Source organism: Sylvia atricapilla, chromosome 8 (genome assembly GCF_009819655.1).
Source record: "Sylvia atricapilla isolate bSylAtr1 chromosome 8, bSylAtr1.pri, whole genome shotgun sequence".
NCBI classification, from domain to species: Eukaryota; Metazoa; Chordata; class Aves; order Passeriformes; family Sylviidae; genus Sylvia; species Sylvia atricapilla.
The window spans coordinates 34872415-34894027 of record NC_089147.1 but is presented as its reverse complement, the minus strand read 5'-3'; the positions used below and the strand labels follow the sequence as shown (position 1 = coordinate 34894027).

Below are 21613 nucleotides of genomic sequence, written 5' to 3'. Positions count from 1 at the left end.
TTGTGACATCAAAAACTAGCCTCCTACCTGCATCTGTATGATTGCATCTGTTTGCAAGAGAGTTGTCTTTGCCTGGGCATCAAATACAAATGGGTATGTGCAAATTATAACAGGAATATCTGTTAACTGAAATGAAAAGAACCATGTCATAGCTCAGCTTATTCAAAAGCCACAATTCTGGTTAAAAAAGCCTTTGCAGTAGCACCCATTTAATCTATCTATTTTACTGGTAGGAGAATTCAGCCTTGATTTATTATCAATGCAGAACCAAAGCATCTTAGGAACATTAAGTAGATTTTTAATTGTTTAGTACTTCAGCAAAAACAAACAAAAAAAAATCCAACAAAACTCCATCAAGCCAAACCAAATCAAGCCAGACACAAACGACACTCTCACTTAGCACATTTTCATTTCAGAACTGTTATTGCAGCTAGTGGGTATAAGAGTACCCCTTTTTTCCAACTGCTGTTCCGAATTTGCAATACAGAAAACTACATATTTTTATTTATTTATATAAATAAAACCATATATTTATTTATTTATATTACAGCCATTGCTACTTTGAAGCTTTACTCCCAAAAGAACACAGCAGACAATCCTTGACATTCACATTTCTGATTTCCTTACATTCTTTAAAAGAAATCAGATTGCAACCAATCTTACCTCAGTTAATCCATGGTTGACATCCTATGACAGCATTTGCACAAAGGTAGCAATAATTAAGATGAAAAAGCAGCATTAGTGTCTGCATTACTCATCCCTGATGTAGAATTTAAAAAATACTTATTTATTGCTTCCCCCCAAGAGAAGGTTTACTGAGAAATAAACATTAACCATAAACATTCCAATCAATTTATTAAATACAAGCTTGTCTTTCAACACCCTGTTTATCAGTCTTTAAAAACAGGGCTGTTAAAATATCATGTTTGCTTGGATGCAAAAAATTACACTTAAAATGTTCACTTCCACACATTAATTAATGACATCTGCTGGTACTGTTGCAAAATAAAAAAAACATGGGTTGCCAGAGAAAACTTCTTAAATTACTTGCAATATTCTTCCAAAGTTAAAGTCAAGGAAATGTGGCAAAACCCTCACTAGTTCTCTGCACAGTCATTAATTGACTCCCACTTATCCCTCTTCTGTTTACAGATGCAGGAATTACTTAGCTCAGTTGTGGCTGCTAAACTCAAAGTAGAAAATCCCATCAGCTCTCTGCCCCTGCAGCTCCCTGCTGCACTTCCTGACTCATTATCCAAGACAGCTGCAGCTTTTGCATTGACTGGACCTATCTAATGCAGCAATTCAGTTATTCTGAATGTTTTCCTATTGTGGATTATTACATTCCTAACTTTTTTGACATGGCAAGTCTCCAGTGACAGCATTCTAAACCACTTTTGAACTGACAGATTCAAATGCTGAGCAGTGTCAGTCCTAAGAATGACACCCTACACGAAACACACCTTATTAACAGCTCTTGCTCAGCCAGTACCTGACACAAGTCTGTTCTGCAGTAGACATCTGTGAAGGTATTTTTATGAAAAAAAGTGCCCAGACTTAAGAGAATCTATGGATTTCTTTCAAGTAATGAAACAAACACAAAATATGGGAGAGGAAAACATCCACAAAAACCCAAATAAAAATCAACATGACTTACCATCCCCAATACCTGCTGCTGGAACCAGTTGGCATAGTCATTTCTGATATCTAGCAAATCTTGTATCTCATGAATGTAAAATCTGTCATACTGTATAACTTGTCCTCTTTCATTTACCTAAGGAAGTGCAATTTATTTTTTTATTAGCTTTCAAAGGGATATTTTCCACGTTTTTCAAGCACCTGCTACGTCAGCCACAGATACCCAGCTACTAAAAAAATCTAGAAAAACAACAGTGCCTACAAGAAAGCAAAAAACAATGTTAAAAGACATGGATACATGGACTATTCAAAATCCCATCAAAGAGTGAAGGAAAATACAATTAACTGCATACAGTATTGCATAACAGGGCTGCCACTTTGAAACATCCTATGACCTCACAGGAACAGTGATAATACACATATTCATATGACAATGGAATAAATACTTGTCCCTGTATTTGCACAGATTTAAGAGCTCTGATTCAATAACTCTAGTCTTAGTTATAGTATGAACACTATTACCTGTGAGCAGAGGAACAGTTTCCATTTAAAAACATCAAGCTTAAAAAAGAGATGTGAGAAAAGTAACTTTATTATACAGAGACTTGTCTCTACAGTAGATTTTTAATTCAGAAGCATCCACGTTTTCCTAATACACACTTCTTTTCCCAAGGACTGCTAAGCATTGCTGACTGGCAAAGCACCAAGACAGTTATAAAGAGCCTGCCTTTATAACCAGATAATCTAAGCCTACTTTTCACAAATAGCTCCCACATCCCCCTCCAAACCACCAGACAGTCCATCTGTGAAATATTCCAGAGCTGCCATCCCATTTTTCCCCTCTCACTTTAATCTGTACCCTCACAGATGCAAATGACTGGGTCACTCTGTGTTCCCCAAAAATGTTAATTCCATCATCATGTCAGACCCAATGATTCACAGGTTCAGATGAAACAACTACAGGTATTTCTGTAGATGCAAATCTGACTTTTCAAAGTGATCAGTGACTTGGCATCTACCAACTACCCAGCACAGAGATGCTGACAAAGCCAAGCAGCCAAGGAACTGTTTAGAAATGCCACAAACGTACCCTGTGCAGTATTTCCAGAACTCTGAAGGCCGTGTGTAGGAAATTGGTGAGTATTCTTCTGTCAGAAGGTGGAAGGCCCATCTTGCACAGCTTCAAAAGGTGCACTACAACATCCTTGTAGAGTTCCACTATCTTCAGGAACAAGGGAGGTTCAAGTACAGACCACCAATTTTCTGTCAACACACGGTGAACATGTAAATTTAGTACTTGTCACTGCCTCACTGCTTACTTTTAAGTAAGAAACATGTTTGGCTAGAAAGCATAAAGCATCAGTTACTACAGACTCTGAAAAAAAGGTTGTAACACAACAAATGCTCTATTGTTACACATCAAATCTAAGGCCCTTGAAGTCTGTTCATCCAGACAAACAACAGTATCACAATGTAACATTTGATAAAAACAGATGGCTCAAAACCTGAAATCTTAAGCAAACAACAGTGAGAGCAATAGAAAATGATGGAAAACGATCTAGAGTTCAAAAAACTATCAGTTTGCTTTTCTTTACTCTCACCAAAAACTGCTGAAGAAACTGAAGAGAAATTATAAAGCACAACTGAGGGAAATTAAAGTACCCTCGCAAAAAGAAACCCATCAAAAGCAAAATATTCTGAAAACAATTCTTTAAGCTGAATTTCACAACAAGAAAGTGTAAAGAAGCAGAGTTAAAAAACCAGTTGTTCTCAGCTGTGTATTTGAAGAGCACATCTTGGCACCAGGCAAGAAAAGATCAACTGCCTCAGAAGCTCGGAACAGGTGCTGTAGTCACAACCAAGACAACATCGGCTCTGCAACACTTCTGTAAATTGCTTAGAGCTTGTTAGCTGTCTGACCACATAATTTTCACTTTAAAGAGCAAAGACACATATCAATTACACTGAACTGCATGGTTTAATTCCTTCCAAATGGCATCAATCCAAAAACTACAATATCAGCTGATTTCACAGGGATGGCCTGTTAACTCACCCTGAAGGAACAGAATAAGTGTTTTCTTACTCCAAGCAATGTTAAGCCTCAATTTTCTCACTGGGGAACTGTACAGAATTGTAAATACACAGCAGGTGCTGCCAAGGCCAGGTCTTCACTGGTGGAATTTCTGTATATTTTCATCTGTATATCCTTAGTTTTAACAGTAAAAATTCAATTTCTTACCAAGAACTTTCAGGGGAGCTTTTTCTAGGTTCAGAATAGCTGCTCCAAAAGGAATGGCTAATGTTGTGAAATTGTTTTCATCACTCATCAGTGGGCACTCTGGTAAAGTGAGATACAGCCTCAATGCTTCAACGTCTGGTAAGGAGCTGGTCAATTTGGGAATAAGGTTCTTTTCCAAACTAGCTGCCACCTACAGCACATCAGAAAATTCTGTTTATTTTAATACAATTGAGACTTTAAACAAATGCCCATGTATATGAAAAAATGATCTAGAAAACAATAATTAAGAGCTTCAGTGACAACTATTACACATTTAGAAAATGACAGTAAATATTAAAATAGAATATGTTGATGTGTCCCCTAACTGTCATAACAAAAGAGGGTTTCACACATTAGCAGTCAATATATTATTGAGTAAATAAATCTATTTACAGGGTTGGACCAAGCACAACAGTAGTATTTCTGGAGAGCTGTAACCCAGAAAGATAATCCCAAACGTAAAGAAAATACGCAGCACAAACCTGCTGTGATATGTGAGTATGCTCAGGCTGTATGAGTTTGTGAAAGAGTAATCTAGCAGCATTCATATCAACCCCTGAGAATCTAGTGCTGGTTTTGTAATGATCATCATTGCTGCAGGAAGAAAAAAAAGAAAACAACACCAGAAAGACTGAATCCTCTGTTCTCAGCAACTCAATATTTTTCTTTAGACCTACTGACTAAGGATTTAAAATATATCAGACTTAAATTTTTTACATGACCTTAGAAACAACCGGAAAAAAAGCTTCTCTAACTGCAACAAAATCATGCAAAAAGACTAGGATGTAAAACAGCCCATGCAATTAACTTCCCTTGAATTATAAACAACCTGTGGTTGACAAATGTGATGAATTTTGCTGGCTTACATGGCAGCAGTCAAGACAGGCAGGAGCCATTCTTACTGGGGCAGGACAAAACACAGGGCAGGAAAGGAGGAGGAGTTTCAGCTGAGGGTATCAGAGCACCAGTGAGATGAGGAAACCCTGGGAAGGTGTCCCAGCTGACACAAGGGACAGCAGAAAGGCAGCCACCATAATACTGTCCACAGGAACACTTGATAAAAACCCACCCACTTACCTCAGTGCCAAAAAGCTCCCATTTAGGCACCCAGCTGAGGAGAACGTTCCATCAATTTCACTGAAATTGGTCAGACAAAATGTTACATTCAGCTTTCCTTTTAAAAATCAGCATTTGCAATAAAGGAGCCTTTACTGAATCCCTAATAATTTACACTGTGCAAAGGATGGGACTCTGACTCAAATGTGACTAGACAATAATTGATAAAACCTCCATTCAAGACTCAACACTTAAGACAGCTCAAATCACAGCCAGTCTTGCAATTTAATTTCTTTGCATACTCTTTTATTAAAATAGAAGCAATAATCTTTGAGTTGTTCTCATATCCTTTTACACATATCGCTTTTTTTAATGTGCAATTAGATAATTAATTTCATCTTGTATCATCTAAACAGGAGCAGAGATGACACAGTCTCAAGGACCCAAACTACTCTACAAGCATGACAATAAAAGCACAGCAAGAGCTCTGCACGTCATAATATCAGTAATTAAAAACAGCTCTGCTGTGTATGCCCAAAGCCCCATTAATGCTCAGTTCAGAAGCAGAATCACTAAAGACCACCTCTTTCCCCAACATCACTTACTTAGCTATCTCTACAGGAAGTCTTCCAGATGGAAAACTCAGCAATCTTTGAATAAACGTTTCATTCACAGTCCAGATCTGCTTCAAAAGGTCGGGATACCTAAAATCATCTGGCGGCACCATGTTCTAAAATAAATTTTAAAGAAAGCATAAAGAATCAGGAACACAAAATTAATTTCCAGAAAAATCAGCCCTCTGGTTGAGCTGTCTTAGCTGACAATTTGCCTATCAATACAATTGCTGTGAAATACACTGTTCAACAGCTCTGCACTCCTTGCAGAGCCTACACTAAAACCATCTCAATTAGGTGTTAATTCACACACCTTGCTTAATGGCCAACTCCTTAAACATCACTAGTCTCTGTGATGAACACTAACCCAGCTTCAGACGTGAGCAGCATCTCCTCTCCAGCCACTGGGAGCCACTTAGCTCCCTGCCAAGCTGTGAGCACACAGAAAAGGAGCCATTCAATTTTTCAGACAGATGTTCTTCCACCCCACTTCCATCGGGCTCCTCTGAGGATGAACCATGCTTCTGTGAACATGCCCTGCATCATCAGAGGAGCTGCATTTGGAAGTGTTGGTCATATAAAATGAATTCCACTAAGAGCTGTAATAGCAAAGAGGAGGAGAAGCAAGATCATTGTTTTCAGCGGGAGCACTGGTTCAAAAAGAGATGCCGAATAGCACCAAAAACGAGACCAAAGAGGAAGAGAAAACATTCCTCCTGAGGGTGCCATCTGACAACGCTGAGCTGACTCAGAGTGACAGTGACTATTTGCTGCCAAAAATCAGCACTTCAGATCCCATCCTAGAGCACCACGACGAGGAACACTTCTGTCATTTCCCTTCTGTCCAGCCAAAGAAAACAACTCGGGGAACTGAGCTGCCCAAAAACTGACTTGAGAAAACTGATTCTGGCCAGGTCCCCTTAACTGGCAGGGATACAAAAACCCCAGGAGTACAGTAGGCATGGAACTTTGGAAGAATTCAACACAAATTACCAAACTAAAGAGTACTGAAAGGGAAACTTCTGCCACATCAAAGTTCATCTATTGCTAATACTTTTTGTACAAAAGAAGCCGCAATAATTGCATTCATACAGTCTCCAGTTCACCTCAATTAGTCAGTCAGAAACTACTCCAGTAATTACAAAAATTGCACAAAAAGTTTTTAAGGAAGTTTTAATACACAAGTTTTGAGTCTCTACTATAAGCAATTTTCCACTTTACACCTGCTAAGCAAGTTTCTCTCAAAGACAACAATGGTTAAAACCCTATCAGAATTTAGAAAAAGAATCCAACAAGTCAATCCTAGAAAAACTGCTGATTCTGTACAACCAGAACAGGCCCTGAGCACAAAGCACTGCTGCAAGTCTGATGTGCACTCAGTTTCTCTTCATAAACAGGCTTCTCCACTAAAACCCATTTTCCCTTGTGTCCAAATTAGTTTTCACCCTACATACTCAACTCTTGATCCTTCATCAACCCTCACGGTCTACTATCTGCTGAGCTGTACTGGAAACAGTCTCGTGAATCTTCATCTTGTTTTTATTTTATCTCCCAACTCACCCTCCAAGAGTATTTCATTTCCATCACACTTCCACACTGCCATTTTTACTGTAAAGTCCTTCTAGACTCTTCTACGTACTAGAGTTTAAACAGATCATTTCTTGTTACTTTAAAACTTGAGCTTTACGACTATGGTAAAACTGTGACATAAACTACATCGCCATCAGTAATTTTTAGCAAAAAGCTCCATTTGTTCCCTTAACACTGTGGTATTTCAAAACGGCTACAGAGGAGAAGACACCAAAACTGCTGCTATCAGGAGCTATGAAGAGGACTGGGCAAGGAGCAGAGAGCTCAAATATTCAATCAATTTTCCCCTTACAATATGAAAAGAAGTGGACTCATTTATCAAGAGAAAAGCTTATGCCAAAAAGTCTCAAGAGTTTGCTGTCAGCTAACACTGGATCTAAGTCCTCCAGCTGCTACCATGACTTAGTGCCTTTTGCTTCCACACTGCTCTGACAAACTTTACAATATAGTCAACGTGCACCTTCAACATCAAAATCCTTCAAAATGCATCAAAAAACCTAAAATCCAACTTTCACAAGCTTTGGAACCAAATTAACCTTAATTAGTTACCTGTGGATAAAAGTAGTGTGCAAAACTTTGGTCCCCACCAGAGAAAATTCTCTTTACACAGTAGCACTCCTCACTGTCTGCAATAGGAATAAAAAACAGGCCACTTTGAAAATGTGAAATTGAAAATGTTTAAGATGCTGCAATCAATATTTGGTTACAAATAGGTTCCCTTGTGGTGGACTCTCACTGATAAAACAGTTAAGATCATCTTTCCCTGAGGTATGTTCTAGGTCTAGTGCTACCAGAGGCCCTCACCCACCAGCACAGGCATGTAATTCCAACAGCAGGAACACAGAGCACAGTGGAATCAAACTGTTTGGAAAAAACAGTGACAGCCAATATTTAGTTTAAATCTCGAGAATTTTAAGCCACTATAAAGGAACAGGCCACCAAGAAGCAAATACATCAGCTGCTGCTTACCTGTGCTCATTGGGCACTGAGTACTGTAGGGAATCCAGCTTCCTTTCACTGTGAAGGGACTTTTCCTGTTACTGGTGGTCCCTGTACCTAACTGCCCATTGCCTCCAAGTCCAAAAGAGTAAATTCTTCCAGAAGAAGGGACGAATGCAGTGGTGTGCTGCCTAGGGCAAAGACAATTCAGTAACACAAGCCTGAGCATTGCGTCTCCTTTCTATTTTATGGAAATGTTCCCAGAATAGAGCTACCAGTGCTTAGCCCCTATCCGACCTTTAGAGCCTATCAGAAATGAATGTCTAGAGACTGCCTGCATCTGCCTTCCCTTCCCATCCTGCTCAACTCTAGATACCCCCTCTCCTATTAGAGGCTCGTGAAGAACTAGTTGGGAATTTGTGTAAACTGTTTTGTACTTTACCAGACACACTTGTTCTTCAACAGGAAATTAAGTGAAAGCAACAAATACTTTCACACTATTCTTCACAGTGCCAGTTAAATAAATCACAGCCTCTCAAATACACAACTTCCTTTAGCTCTTCTATGAATGCTTTTATAGAATCCACAAAACGTCACTATATTTCTTTTGTTGGGGGTCATTTTGTCTTTCCTGACCACAAAGGGTAAGAAAACCCCTGCTTCGTATCGCAACAGATATAAAGTTTTATAGAAAACGAGTTATGTGTAAGATTGATAGGGTTAGCACACAATAGACCTTACCTGCCACAGGTGATTTGCGTGACGACGCTTCCCATAAGCTCAAAAACTTTCCTTGGATTTATCTCATGGCTGGTAGAATTATGACCCAACTGACCATAGCCTCCAGCTCCAAATGTAAACACCCCACCTTCCTAAACAAATAAATATTTTACATTAGGATGATCATATATCTAAGAACAAGACACTTTACAGAAACAGGGGGTTTAAATACGTCTTTCCTAATGACTTGGCATTGCAGGGAAAGGACAGAAAACACACAGAGCCTAACAGGGTCCCGAGATAAAGAAGAGTCAGAAGTTAATCGGAGTTACGAAAATGTGGCACAGCTATGAACTATTACCTGACCTGTGTCAAATCACACTCATCTAATTTCCTTACTATCATACAACAGTCCTGCCATTATCCTGTCTCATTTATAGATCCTCATCCTTGTTTTTCCTCTTTTCCAGTTTCCTTGATGAACTTCACCCATGTACAAATGCACAATATTAAAAAGTGTACTTTGGCTTTGAAACTTTGAATACAAATTTTGAAGCGATTAGCAACAGGAGGCTGCCAAGCTCAACAGATGATATACAGTACAACACAGTATGAAACAGCCTCCTTATTTGAAAGCATAAGAAACCAAAAATTTCAACATTGTTGAAAGGCAAGTAACTTTTTAAGTGTTTTTGATTAATCAAGAAATTAACCAACACCTTCAATGTTTAAACCAGAAACATTTTCAGAAGCTATATACCTTCCCTCACAACAACTCTGAAATTTGCCATTTTCAGATGCTTTGAAATTGCGAATCTATTTCTTTCAACTCTACTCTGCACCAGCCAGGCCCTCAGCTGGAAACCATCACCAAAATTGCAGCATCCACTGAGAAAACTCAACAGCCTCATTCACTGAGTCAGGACAGCAAACAGCGCCAGGTTTTCCCGAACTTCAGAAGGACTGGGAAAATGTTCACACATATACACAATACTGCCTACAAAAGCTGTATCAGCCCCCGCCTCTGCAGGGGACAACGGAGCCATACACATGGGTGGCAATCTCCACAAACATTCACAGTGCATTCAGTATCTCAACCCAGCCCATCAGCTTTAAAGCAAGTTGGAAGTTAACTTCTATGCATGAAAAAGGAAAATGAGCATTTAGAACACAAGATTTCTTGCATTTGGTAATTTTTTCAAATATTTAACCACTCTTCCAATCTCTCCTCAATTTAATTTCAGAAATTTTATTCAGAATTGAGTTTATTATTTCCTGTTCAGGTAGCATCTTCTCTTGACTACATAAAAAAAACTGGAGCATAAAAATACATCTTGAAGTTCTGTACCTTCGTAAGGGCAGCAGTATGATCTTCTCCACAACATATATGAACAACCTTCTGACTTCTCAGGGACTTCAGCAGTGTAGGAACATACCTGTCTGAAGGGTTTAATAAAGAAAGGTCACTTATTCTGACGATACAAATCAAAACCCAAGGAGTTTTGCTCACTTATTCTAATTTGGTTCTAGTCAAGTAAGCACTTCAAATTTGCAAGCATAATGCAATCACCATGACTGAGTTTACAGATCTTGGAGATGGAAGTGCTGCTACAGAAAAAAACTAGGGACTACTTACACTGAAAAGTTTTGTAGCCCATGGTGTCATTTTGACTAGCACAGGATGATACGTATATACACAGACCACTAAATATGAAACATTACATTAGACCTGGCACTGGCCACGGGAAAAGAAAATAAATAAATTGTTTCTGTTATGTTTATTATCATTGTTTATGTTTTTAAAATGTTCCTGTAAGGTGGTATTGATGGCTTTTCCTTGATCCTAAAAATTAAGAGCCAGACACAGTTAAGGGATAAAAGGGTTTTTAAGCTCAGCATTTAATAAGGATCCTTATAGTGTACCACTTTGTCAAGGTGGAATGCGCTGCAATGCACAGGCAGGATAGACTGCGTTTACAATTGTATAGACCTTACAAATTAGCATATCTAACAAAGATGCCCCACTGAGAGGCTTGAATGAACAGGGTGACATCCTCCCATCCCAGGGAATTCCCTCCTGGATGGGCCAAATCTCTAGTTTACAGGGTATGTTCTATATGTTCCTTGGTTTTCCAAGACAGCATAGGGTTTTCCGGCCTCCAGGATGTTTGGTCTCCTGGCCTAATAGAACACCAGGACTGTGATAAGTTATGAGGCTTAAGGAATTACAAGTATGCATGCTAAGAGTACTGAGGATACATAAAAGGTACGTAAGATGCATATAAAAGGAAAGGCAAAAGATCATCCTGGCATCAGTATCAGTTTGGCTTCTTTGGAAATGATATTTATACACATAGTTTAATGTGACCAATTGCACAACAGAATGGAGCACTGAACAAACAGGAAGCAAATCCAACTTCCCTCCATCACAAGGACAAGTCAACTTGGACAACTTTACACAAAGGCAGTTCTTTAAAACGCTAGTGCTAACGTCTTCAAACCTGTCAAGCATGCTAACATGCCTGCAGGAAATCCTACGAAGACATTTAAAAGGGATTTTATTTAGAAGTGATGCTGCAAAAAAATCTGGGGCTACGCACATTCCAAAGAATATGTAGAAGCAAGTCTCCCATGATTTCTGAAAAATAATTGTAATTTTCTTACTACATGAATGCGACAATTTTTAAGGCATTCATATGGGCATTTTATTTACAACCCATTTTTCCTATTTTAAATGATGTTGACAACAATGAACCAGTAAGAAAACCTGAATTCATGAAACCACCTATAGATTATACATTACTAAACTGTGCATTACAGGATCCTGACAGCAAACACTGCCATCCTGGAGCTCTGTGAGCAGATGCTGAGCATGTAACAAAATACAACCAACCAAGAAACAATTTTTCGTCTAATCTAACCACTTGCTAAAAATCATTGAGTGTCACCCACCTAGCCAAGGAAATTTTGGAAATTGTTAGCCAAAAATTGTGAATGATTATCAAAAAAGGCTCAAGAAAAGAACGTAAAAGTAAATTGCAGTAAAAAATGAAGACAGCTTAAATGTGACTACAAAGGGCAACCAATTAGTTTTGACAGATTACTGCTTTTGCCAAGCCATTTCCTCCATGTAAAACTCAGTTCAAACTGTAACTACTGCACAGTATTCTAATTCAACCCCATTAAGTCACAGGAAGATGTAGAACAGGGGAAGAATACCGGTGAAGCAGGCAAGAATTTCAACATAACACTGTCAGCATTCTCACTACAAAACAGCTGAGGAAAACTCCTCTGTCTCTTCTTCATGCAACCTCACATGGCATTGGCACACTCTGACAATACTGAACAAGGTTTGTTCTGTCTGCTCCTTTCCCAGCAACACTGCTCTCTTTGGATTCACAACCCAAACCCCTCAGCATGAAACTCTCCTGAAGCAATGCTTACTCACCATTGTCATCATTAAGACCCAGCTGCCCAAATTTGTTGCGTCCCCATCCAAAGATGGCTCCAGAAAGTGTCAGTACAAAACTATGAGCTCCTCCTGCTGCAATCTGTGCAAAAGGGATTCCCAGCAGAGATTTAATCATTTGTGGTGAGGTTTGTTTTTTATACTCATAACCTAAGCCCAGCTGGCCATATTTGTTTTGTCCCCAGGAAAACACTTCACTTCCTGTTTGAAGGAGAAAAAAAAAAAAAAAAACAAAAAAAAAAAAAAAAAAAAAAAAAAACAACCAACCAAGAAATACAATTAATACAGTTTAATAGTACAATGTTTATCCAGTGTAAGAAAAGGTAAAAGTTAGACTGTCACTCTTCAAGTATTTTTTGAGTTTGGAAACGCATACAAATTACTGACCTCTGAAGCTAAACACTCTTGTGTAATTTGCAGGCATTCAACTCAAGCATTTAATCAGATTGGAAAGATTTAAATCACACCCAAACCCCTCAAAACTGCTCTTAACATTCCTCTTTCAACAGTGCCAGATCAACTGAGTTTGGTTATTACAAAGCAAGACCCTGCTCCATGGGAAGGTCCACTACTGCACAGATGTTTATGCAGAGATCTGCTGAAGCTGCACCCTGGACAGGGAAAATTTTCTGATTTCCAATCAAAAGTCTCGTTTAAGGTTTTCTAAGGTAAGGCACTTAAATTTTCACACACAGTTTCAGAGACATGTATTTTTAAATACTGTCTTCATTGTATGATCAATGTAGCACAAGGTTTATAATGTCACTTGATACCTTACAAAGAAAAACATTTTGAAGAATAACAGTCAAAGACTTATTTATGTTAAGACTGCTTCTAAAATACATTATTCTCTTGAACAATCAATGTTTTGCCAAGGCATTTACTATCCTACAGATTAACACTCAAACACAAAATAATTTACTTTTGCTGATGTGATATGCTTTCAAGAGCAATGTTACCTTCAAAATGCTTCCTATGTCTCTCCCTTCTCCCCCTTTCCAATAACAATTTTTATCATGATGGGGAAGCAATTAAATCCAACCCTTGAAGTAGCGGTCTCTCAGATTTTTCTTATTTATATTAACAACTGAACCAGAAAACCCTACAGCACAGATCAACAACAGAAACGGAACTGCAAATGCATGAACTGGCAATAAAATAGTGATGCTGTACTTGAAGCTTATAACTATTTAAAACACTCAGTGAACTTCAAATCACAAATTCCTGTGACATTCTTGCATCTTACCAACAGAACACAATATAACTCTGCTACTCCCTGCTTTCTACTGCAGATCTTAACCCAGGCAAAGGGTTACTCCTAAAGCTCTGCCTGCCTGCCCTGAAAACAAAGGCATTTCTTTGGGTTATAATGAGAATTACACCTGGGCATAATGGCACAGGAAACACTCAATATGAGAGAAACTCATATTCAAAACTACTGTAAAGAAAAAAAAAAATCATTCAGCATACAATGAACACCAGCCTCCTCACAGTTACTTGGCTCATATTTTAAACACACATTGTTAAGAAACACTGACAAATGACAATCTTTCTGGAATTTTGTTCTGAGTTGTAAGTTCCCATTAACCCTTTTCAGCAGCCACTTCTTCCAAGAGGAAGTTTTGGCCACAACTTTGCTATCTCGTGATGAGATAAGCAACAAAAATTTAAATTCATTTTTGTTTCTGGGGAGCTGCACCAACCAGACATGCAGTACAAGTGAGGCCAACTAAGTATGTGCTCACAGCCCCAACAGAAATTTGAAGTCAGGTATTTTAAACTTTCAAAGGTGGCTTGTATGTGACATGGAAGTTTAACTATGGAAGCACCAAAACCCAGAGGCTTTGCCATAATAAAGCACACAGGGAAGTCACTCCTGCAAGCCTCAGTAATTTGAGGTTACAGGTTAAAACAGACGAGGGATAGAGCAGCATGCCAGCAGGATGAGAAAGATTTGGCACTAAGAAAAATAAACAAAATAAACAAAATAACAAAATAAAAAGGAAGTTACATGAAAGCCAGACGATAAAATTAAAAAAAAAAACCCAAAACAACACACACACACGCCCTGAAGAAATAAAAGCACAACTGGACACTTGTTTGTATGCTTGTTTTGCAAATTCAAGCTTCCATGTTAAATTACACAGCCCCTACCAACCTGAAATCCCATCTATGCTAAGTAGTAGCATGCTTAATAAACATATTTCCTTAAAAAAAAAAAAAAAGAAGTTGAAAACTTTTGAATTCCCCAGTAAGAAATTACACAAAACTTCAGGAGAATTTGGCTTACCTTTTGAGAGCGCTAGAGAGTGATAATAACCACAAGCAACTTGAACAATCTGGATCTCTGATAAACTTTTAATATTTCTATTGGGGTAAGAAAACAGAGAAAGAATTAAGCTACCAGATCATGGTATGAAATAAAGGGTAATATACAAAATGTGAATCCTCTTCACTGAAGCATATTAAACATCTAAACTTTAATTAGACACCATTTATTAAAATCTGATGTCAAAACTGCTTCTTTTCTAAACCTTTTAAGGTCAGCTTCTGTCCTGTTTTCAAACACATAAAGTCTGTCAAAATCCATAACGGAGAATCAGGGATGTTCATGTGCAGGAAGACAATCTCGCACAGCTGAATGGAGGAATGAATACAGAATACAAGAAGAAACTAATTTTTACTTTCCAGTTTCCAAAACTTCAGTTTAGAGAGCTAATAAATACTGCACAGTATTATAAAGTAGTTGCAAATACATCCACATGTGCACTAAAACTAATAATGCTTTCAACTTTGGATGAGAAAAAGTTTCTGAAGGGCCCGAGGGCTTTGACATTTCACACAGATAGAACATTTTTAATATTATAGTCATGAATTAAGGTTCCAAGGAATTGTTACTTTTGTGCATGGACTTCAGGTAGCTGGAATGCTTATGGCATTCTGAAAAAAGCCTGTGACTCTGGCCAAGATGAATTTTTTTTTAAGTAGGAGGTGTATTATTCAATCACAGCTGAAAAGCTTTGGGATGAAAACTTAAGTACAAAAATTGGATAGCAAATGTACCTTCCTGAAATTGAAAGTTTAACACCCTACTTCTCTAACCTCTCTTAAATGGCTTTCATACTCTTAAAATACCCATCCTACTTCTATAATGTAAGCCTCATTGTTAGTGGAGGACTATTAAAAAAAATAAATCAACAAACAAAAACACCCCGAAAAGCAAGAAACCAAACCAAGCACACCTTTAACACATTTCTCACGTGACTTCTTGAGAAAGGAAACTGTCAAGTATCATAGCCAATATACATTTTTTATATTTATATGGCTTTACCTGTAACGGTAGAATAGCTTAACCAACGTGATTTAAGCACATTATTTTAGAAAAAGGCAACTTATTATGTACTATTTTTAACCTGGGCACTCTGACGCATTCCTCTGTTCCTGGCAAGCCAAGCTGTCCATCAGTAGCCAGACCCCAAGCATATACCTGACCTTTGTCATTTAATGCAAGAGTGTGGGCTTCTCCACATGACACAGCTACAATATTTTGGGCATCCAATGCACCAACATGCTCTAAAAAAAGAAAGAAAGAAAATCAGTTGGTTTAAAAAAAAAAAAAAAAAAAGCTACTGACAAGCTAGGCTTGTCCCAAGCCGTTTACACAGTACTAAGACATCCACTGGTGTGACATCCAACTAAGCCCGTAAGTTCTGCTGAAACGCCCTTTATTTAAAATTATTAACATGTGATTCTAGGAGAACTAAGCTAAATCTGACACCTGAAGTAACCTAATAATAGCTGTTTCTGGAGCAATACACAGAAGTGCACGAAACCTGCAGCTTCATTGTAATGGCTCCTTCTAATCCTGCCACCTGAAAGCGAGTGCAGAAATTCAATTAACAGTAAGGTCAAATAGATTACTGTCAAATGACTACACGTGTAGACATTGGGTAAGAGGAAAACTTTCCACCACAGCAAATTAAATTCACCTATTCATGACTAAGAAAGAGCCTGCAAAACAAGGCAGGGCAAATTACAGACTAAAGCCACTGATTTTGCAATAAGCTGCACAGTGTCTTCTTTATAATGCAAAATACTGTGGAAACAGATCCTAAAAAGTAATTTTTCTACGCATATAGTGCATGCCTCTGAAAAGCGCACACTAAAATATCTGGGATTTTTTTCCAGTAGCCTGCACCAAGGCATTTGGAAACACTCAAAGCTTGGTTTTGGGCTGATGATTTGTGATCAGAAGTCTAACATTTCCATTTCAGCAATAAGTAAAGCAGAGAAATATCATCAGGGCCTGTCATCAAGACTGGGCTTTTTAATAGCCTCCTTAAATAAGGGACTGCTTGGACATCTTACTCCCAGTTTTCAAACGCAAATTCTATTCCAGCCTGAGAATGGCATACCACCAAAAATGCCAGTGTATCGTCAATGTTAGGGGCACTCTAAACACAGCCTAGCACAGCCCAAGTCTACTGCAAAACAGTAGCTCACATTATCTGCACCATAACAGGCACTCGGCTTCCAAAATAAACTAACACAGGCAGCAGATATAAGTTCTTTTTATTACATGCAGCTGGTCTGACTAAAGAGGTTACCACCCCAATTCACTCATCAGAGCCTCCCACAGCTTTGCCAGTGGGAGAGGTCATAGAAGCACTCTCCAGCTCAGGCAACAGCACACAGATTAGCTCAGGCAATCTCCCCCAGCTGCTGAACCAGCCAGCCTGACTGCCTAAAATGGATTAAGAACAGTCATACAATCCCTATGGCAAGTAGAGGTCTGGAAAGAGGAAAAGCAGTGAGGAGAAGGAGGTAGCAAAGACACACAGTCAGCAACAAAATTATCTTCAGTTGGCAGAAACACATACAAAAGAGAGCATCCACCCATCTGTAAAGATACCAAGACTCTCTGGACTGTGCAACTGAAGTTATCCCAATGCTATGACTTCATACAACACTCAGCAGTACTATCAGTAACCTCTGGGTGAAAGCAAAATTAGAAACATTACAATCCTCATGTGTCTGAGCATATTTAAAAAAATTATAGCAGGTCCATTACATACGAAAGGTCATACAAATTAGAAGTCTGATATTTTCATTGTAACCTTTGGATTTGAAAGACAATTCAGCGTAATTTTCAAAGTGGGCAACAAGTAGTCAGAGTAAATTTGACATACTGAGTTTCTCTCCATGTTCATGAAGCAGATGTTTGCACAGGATTAAAGTTTATCAGTTTTAATATCCACATACTGTTTCCCAATAGAAGTGCAGATTTCTTTAAAAAAGTCACACCTCAAAACCAAAACAAAACCCGAAAGCAAAAACAAACAGAATCTAATTGGCATCAAAACTGAAACTCTCTGTAAAGGAGAACCACTAAAATACCTCATGACACCACATTTCCATTTGAAAAATTCGTGGCGAGTATTGAGCCAAAGAAGTTGTGAAAGTGCCCTAGGAGCGATTAGAATGAAGTCTCAGCAAGCCTCTGCAGTTTGTTACGTTGTGCTGTACGCAGTGAGCAGCACTGCTCCCTGGCTCTCAGCACCAGCTATGACTCACATGCAAGCTCAGAAGGGAGCCCATGTGCACACTCCTCTGCAGTCCCTGTGAGATGTTTACCCACTTCTGCTCCAGAACTGCACTAGGAGGGAGCAGAAACACACACAGAACATAGATGGGAAGAACTAAAAGGTCCAAAGAATTGTTACACAGCATCCTTCAGGCTTTTCAAAATCCTCTCTCCGTAGCGCAGCATATGCTGATAAGTCTTTTATCAAAAATTTTTAGTTCTTAAAAAAAAAACAGAGAAAATGGCTTTAATCAGACCTGTCGTACATCATGTATTAGACAACTGAAAATGTGTTTCTCCACTGTGATATGCTAAATAATCATTTCCACCACAGTCCAACAGCCAAATCCAACATGAAGTGCAATGTATTGCAGCAGGTCAGCTCCCCTCGACATTCGAAAGAGTCACTGAGTCTCCCATGGCCATGCTTGAAATAAAAACTAGCAGCAGTGTCCAGCTGCACAGTGTGCAAACACGTGGAGGGACTACCATGTTTAACAGCTGATGTTTCCATCTGTCACAAGAACCCACCCCAGCAAAGCAGTGCTTTTCCAGTTAAATATATGTCCATTCTTGGAAGAACTGCTGCACGTGAATTTGCGACATGCACAGACACTGGCAACCCTAGCTTTGATGAAGCACAATAAAACAAAAGCCACACACACACCACCACACAGAATCTCCACAATTCATCACTTCTAAACTTACCGGGTCTTTTCCTGGCTTTTTCATGCCCCAGTTGTCCTAGATCATTGCATCCACATGTATAAACAGTCCCATCATCCAGGACAAAAACAGTGTGTCTCAGTCCACATCCTACATCTCTGACCCTTTTATTTAGGAAAAAGTCACTTTTTCTGGGTTCTAAAACAATCTCTTCATCAATTCCACCCAATCCAAGCTGTCCAAAAGATGCATTGCCCCAGCACAACATGTTTACAGTTCTTTTTATCAGAGATCTTCCAACTTCACTTTTCTAGAATATTCCTTTTGCATAGCTGTTAAGATAAAAGGAAAATATACACTTTTCAGTATTGTCCCCAACATTTACATCACTTTCTATACAGCATGTAACCCATGAGCTCACTTTTGCTATACCAACGTATAAAGACCCTGAACAATTTTTAAGAGTGATCTGCTTTCTTGGACAGGATTTGCATTAACTCTGCAGTAAAATGCATTCTTTCCCATTTCAGACACAACTTTCTCAAGATGTGCAGGTCACTGGTTTTACATAACTTTGCTTTGAAAACTTAAAATATCATTCTATGTACAACTTCTTTAATCCTTAATCCAAATTTATACAAATTTGCAGTTGCAACCAATTCCAGCCAGCAGAAATGACTTCAAATACCTTCTAAGAAGACAGTACAGGCTACTTTCTTGACTCCAGGAGTTGTATGACTCCAGCAAGCACTGCATATGGTTTCAAGATCATCACCAAAAACAACACTTGACTCATCACTCGGAAAAAACTGGTCAGCTCTGATCAATCCAGTTATGCAACAGTGGATCACTACATTTAAACAACTAGAAGTCAACTAAACTTAAAATTCAAAAGAAAAATATCTGAAACTCAAGTCCCCAGTCCTGCACTGCAATCAACACTAGCTACAGCTTCAGTTACCAGCTGCCCACAGGCCCACACTCCTAATCCCTGAATTGCAATTATCAGTATTTGTGCTGACAGACTCTGTACCTTTTTGGAAAGGATTCAAAGCTACCCTTCTCTTTCATTTGCAGTAGTGCATACAACAAAGAATTCGTGACAATGTTTTCACTACTACCTACACCACATTTCCATGACAGTTAAGTTTCCCTGTATTTTCAGAGCAATTTAAAAGTCAGTGTAATCTAATGTGAAATTACTATAAATTTTCATATAATTTTTTTTCACCATTATTTAGAAGACATTCTGCAGGGTGATAACACATATAAACTACCTAAATCCCAAACTGCTCAAAGAAGCAAGCTAACACTTCATATCTAAGCGTTACGTACACCAAAGGGCAGAATTCCTGCCAGCACAACAGGATGAATTATTTTTCTCTGCAAAAGTCAAAATGCAGTAAACAAGGCACTTATTTTTGTGACCGCATTAAAAAAACCTCAAAAGCCAACACTGAACCAAAACAGCCAAACAGCTTAAAATATATTGCATTCTGTTTACCTATCTCAGCAGGTGAGGCATGATCAAATATTTCCCTAGCTATATCCTACCACATTCAGAAGGGGACATCGAAATGAAGATGTCTTCGGTTAAGACACAGCCGCACAACAGCACATGTCGCACATCTGTAGAAGTGACCTGCTTCAACCTGCAACACAAGAAATTAGAAAAGATGTACGATTACAGTTCTTCGAAATTTCTATAGTCAAGATTTATCTCCATCTCCAGCAGGGAAAAAGAATGACAAAAGCCCTCCTTTCTATCGAGCTCCGTACGTATTTCCACGGAAGGCGAGGCTGTTTTGTTTTGTACCGTGCAAGAGCCAGCAGCCAAAGTTCTGTACTTTGATCTCTAATCACGGCACTCTTTCACCCCTGCGCGTGGTCATGAGAGCCAACTCGCCGCCAGCTGCTGGATCCTCCCGCGGGTGACGTGCGAAGGGCCCGGCGCCGCCGGCCAGCACAGCGCGGGGGACGCGCGGGGCGGCGGCAGGGGAGCGCCCGGCCGCTTCGGGCAAGCTGCGGCCGCTGTCAGAGCGCTGCGGCCGCTGTCACGGCTCGGGCCGTGCCCCGCGAGGGGACCCCGCTCGCCCCAGCGCTCGCCGCGGCCCCGCGTTCCCCCGGCGCGGCTCCCCGGGCCCGCCGCGCTGAGGCGGGGAGGGAGCGGCGGGCGCGGCCCGGCGGCGGAGAGGGGCGGCGGCCGGACCTCTCCGTGCCCCGCGGCTGCTCCGGCCCGGTTCCAACCGCCCCGGCCCGCACCTGCCCCGCGGCCCGGCCCGCCCCGCTCCCGCGGCCGCGTCCCGCCTCGGGGCCCCGCGGCCCGAGCGCGGCCCCGGCCACTTCCCCGTCCGCCCCGCGGGGCCCCGCCACGGCGGCGCCCAGCTCCGCTCGGGCCCGGCGGGACTCACCGGCCGCAGCGACGCGCTCGCCGCCGTCCGCAGCCCGAACACCGCGGGCGATCGCCAGACACGGCCGGGGGCTGAGCGGCGTGAGCGGCCCCGGCCGCGGTGACAGGGCCCGGCCGCCGCTGCCGCGCAGGCGCCGGCCGCAGCGCCCGCCCCCCGGCGGCCCGGCCCCGTGCGGAGTGAGGGGCGGGCCGCGGCGCGGAGCCGGCGGCCGGCGCTCGGGGCCGCTCCGCAGGGGACGGTGCGCTCGGCGGCGCGGCTCCGTTCCCGCCGTTGGGCAGCGGACGGCAGAAACGAGCCTTAGGAGGGGCCCGAGCAGGGAGGAGCGGTGGCGTGACGCTTTCGTTCTCCCGGGGTGCTCGGGGAAGCGCGGCGCTGGCCGCCGGAGCTCCGCCGTTCCCTCCGGCGGTGACTGAAGCTGGACGTGTTCTTAGCATGGGAACACATGTGAGCGTGGAAATACAGAGCCGTCGTTGTGTTAAATTGAGAATTAAAACCCTTGAGTGGGTTCTGGGGCAGATAGCTCCCCGAGAAAGACGTCTCCGTATGGCGCGTTTCGTGTGCCTTGCGGAGTTCTTCGGACACTTGGGCGCGTGTTGCTGCTCCTTATCCGTGGTCTATGGAGATCTGCAGAAGGCTCTGCTTGATCTC

General features: G+C 40.7%; 1 protein-coding gene across 3 annotated transcripts in view; it reads right to left on the bottom strand.

Moving 5' to 3' along the window:
* The window catches only part of HERC4 (HECT and RLD domain containing E3 ubiquitin protein ligase 4), a 30291-nt gene extending 9213 nt beyond the window's left edge, over nt 1-21078 (bottom strand). Inside the window, exons 1-18 of one of the 3 annotated variants that reach the window (XM_066324413.1) lie at nt 20966-21078; nt 20059-20206; nt 18597-18886; nt 15718-15877; nt 14595-14671; nt 12284-12505; nt 10184-10275; nt 8857-8987; nt 8146-8306; nt 7726-7802; nt 5578-5702; nt 4994-5053; nt 4399-4510; nt 3878-4067; nt 2729-2901; nt 1658-1774; nt 664-687; nt 28-126 (exon numbers count right to left, since the gene is read on the bottom strand). In XM_066324413.1, coding sequence (XP_066180510.1) covers nt 28-126; nt 664-687; nt 1658-1774; nt 2729-2901; nt 3878-4067; nt 4399-4510; nt 4994-5053; nt 5578-5702; nt 7726-7802; nt 8146-8306; nt 8857-8987; nt 10184-10275; nt 12284-12505; nt 14595-14671; nt 15718-15877; nt 18597-18822 — 2046 coding nt within the window. In that variant the 5' untranslated portion in view covers nt 18823-18886; nt 20059-20206; nt 20966-21078. The remainder of the gene's footprint in view (nt 1-27; nt 127-663; nt 688-1657; nt 1775-2728; nt 2902-3877; nt 4068-4398; nt 4511-4993; nt 5054-5577; nt 5703-7725; nt 7803-8145; nt 8307-8856; nt 8988-10183; nt 10276-12283; nt 12506-14594; nt 14672-15717; nt 15878-18596; nt 18887-20058; nt 20207-20965) is intronic. The other 2 variants (XM_066324414.1, XM_066324415.1) reach the window with 2 other exon arrangements.
* Nucleotides 21079-21613: the final 535 nt, after the last annotated feature.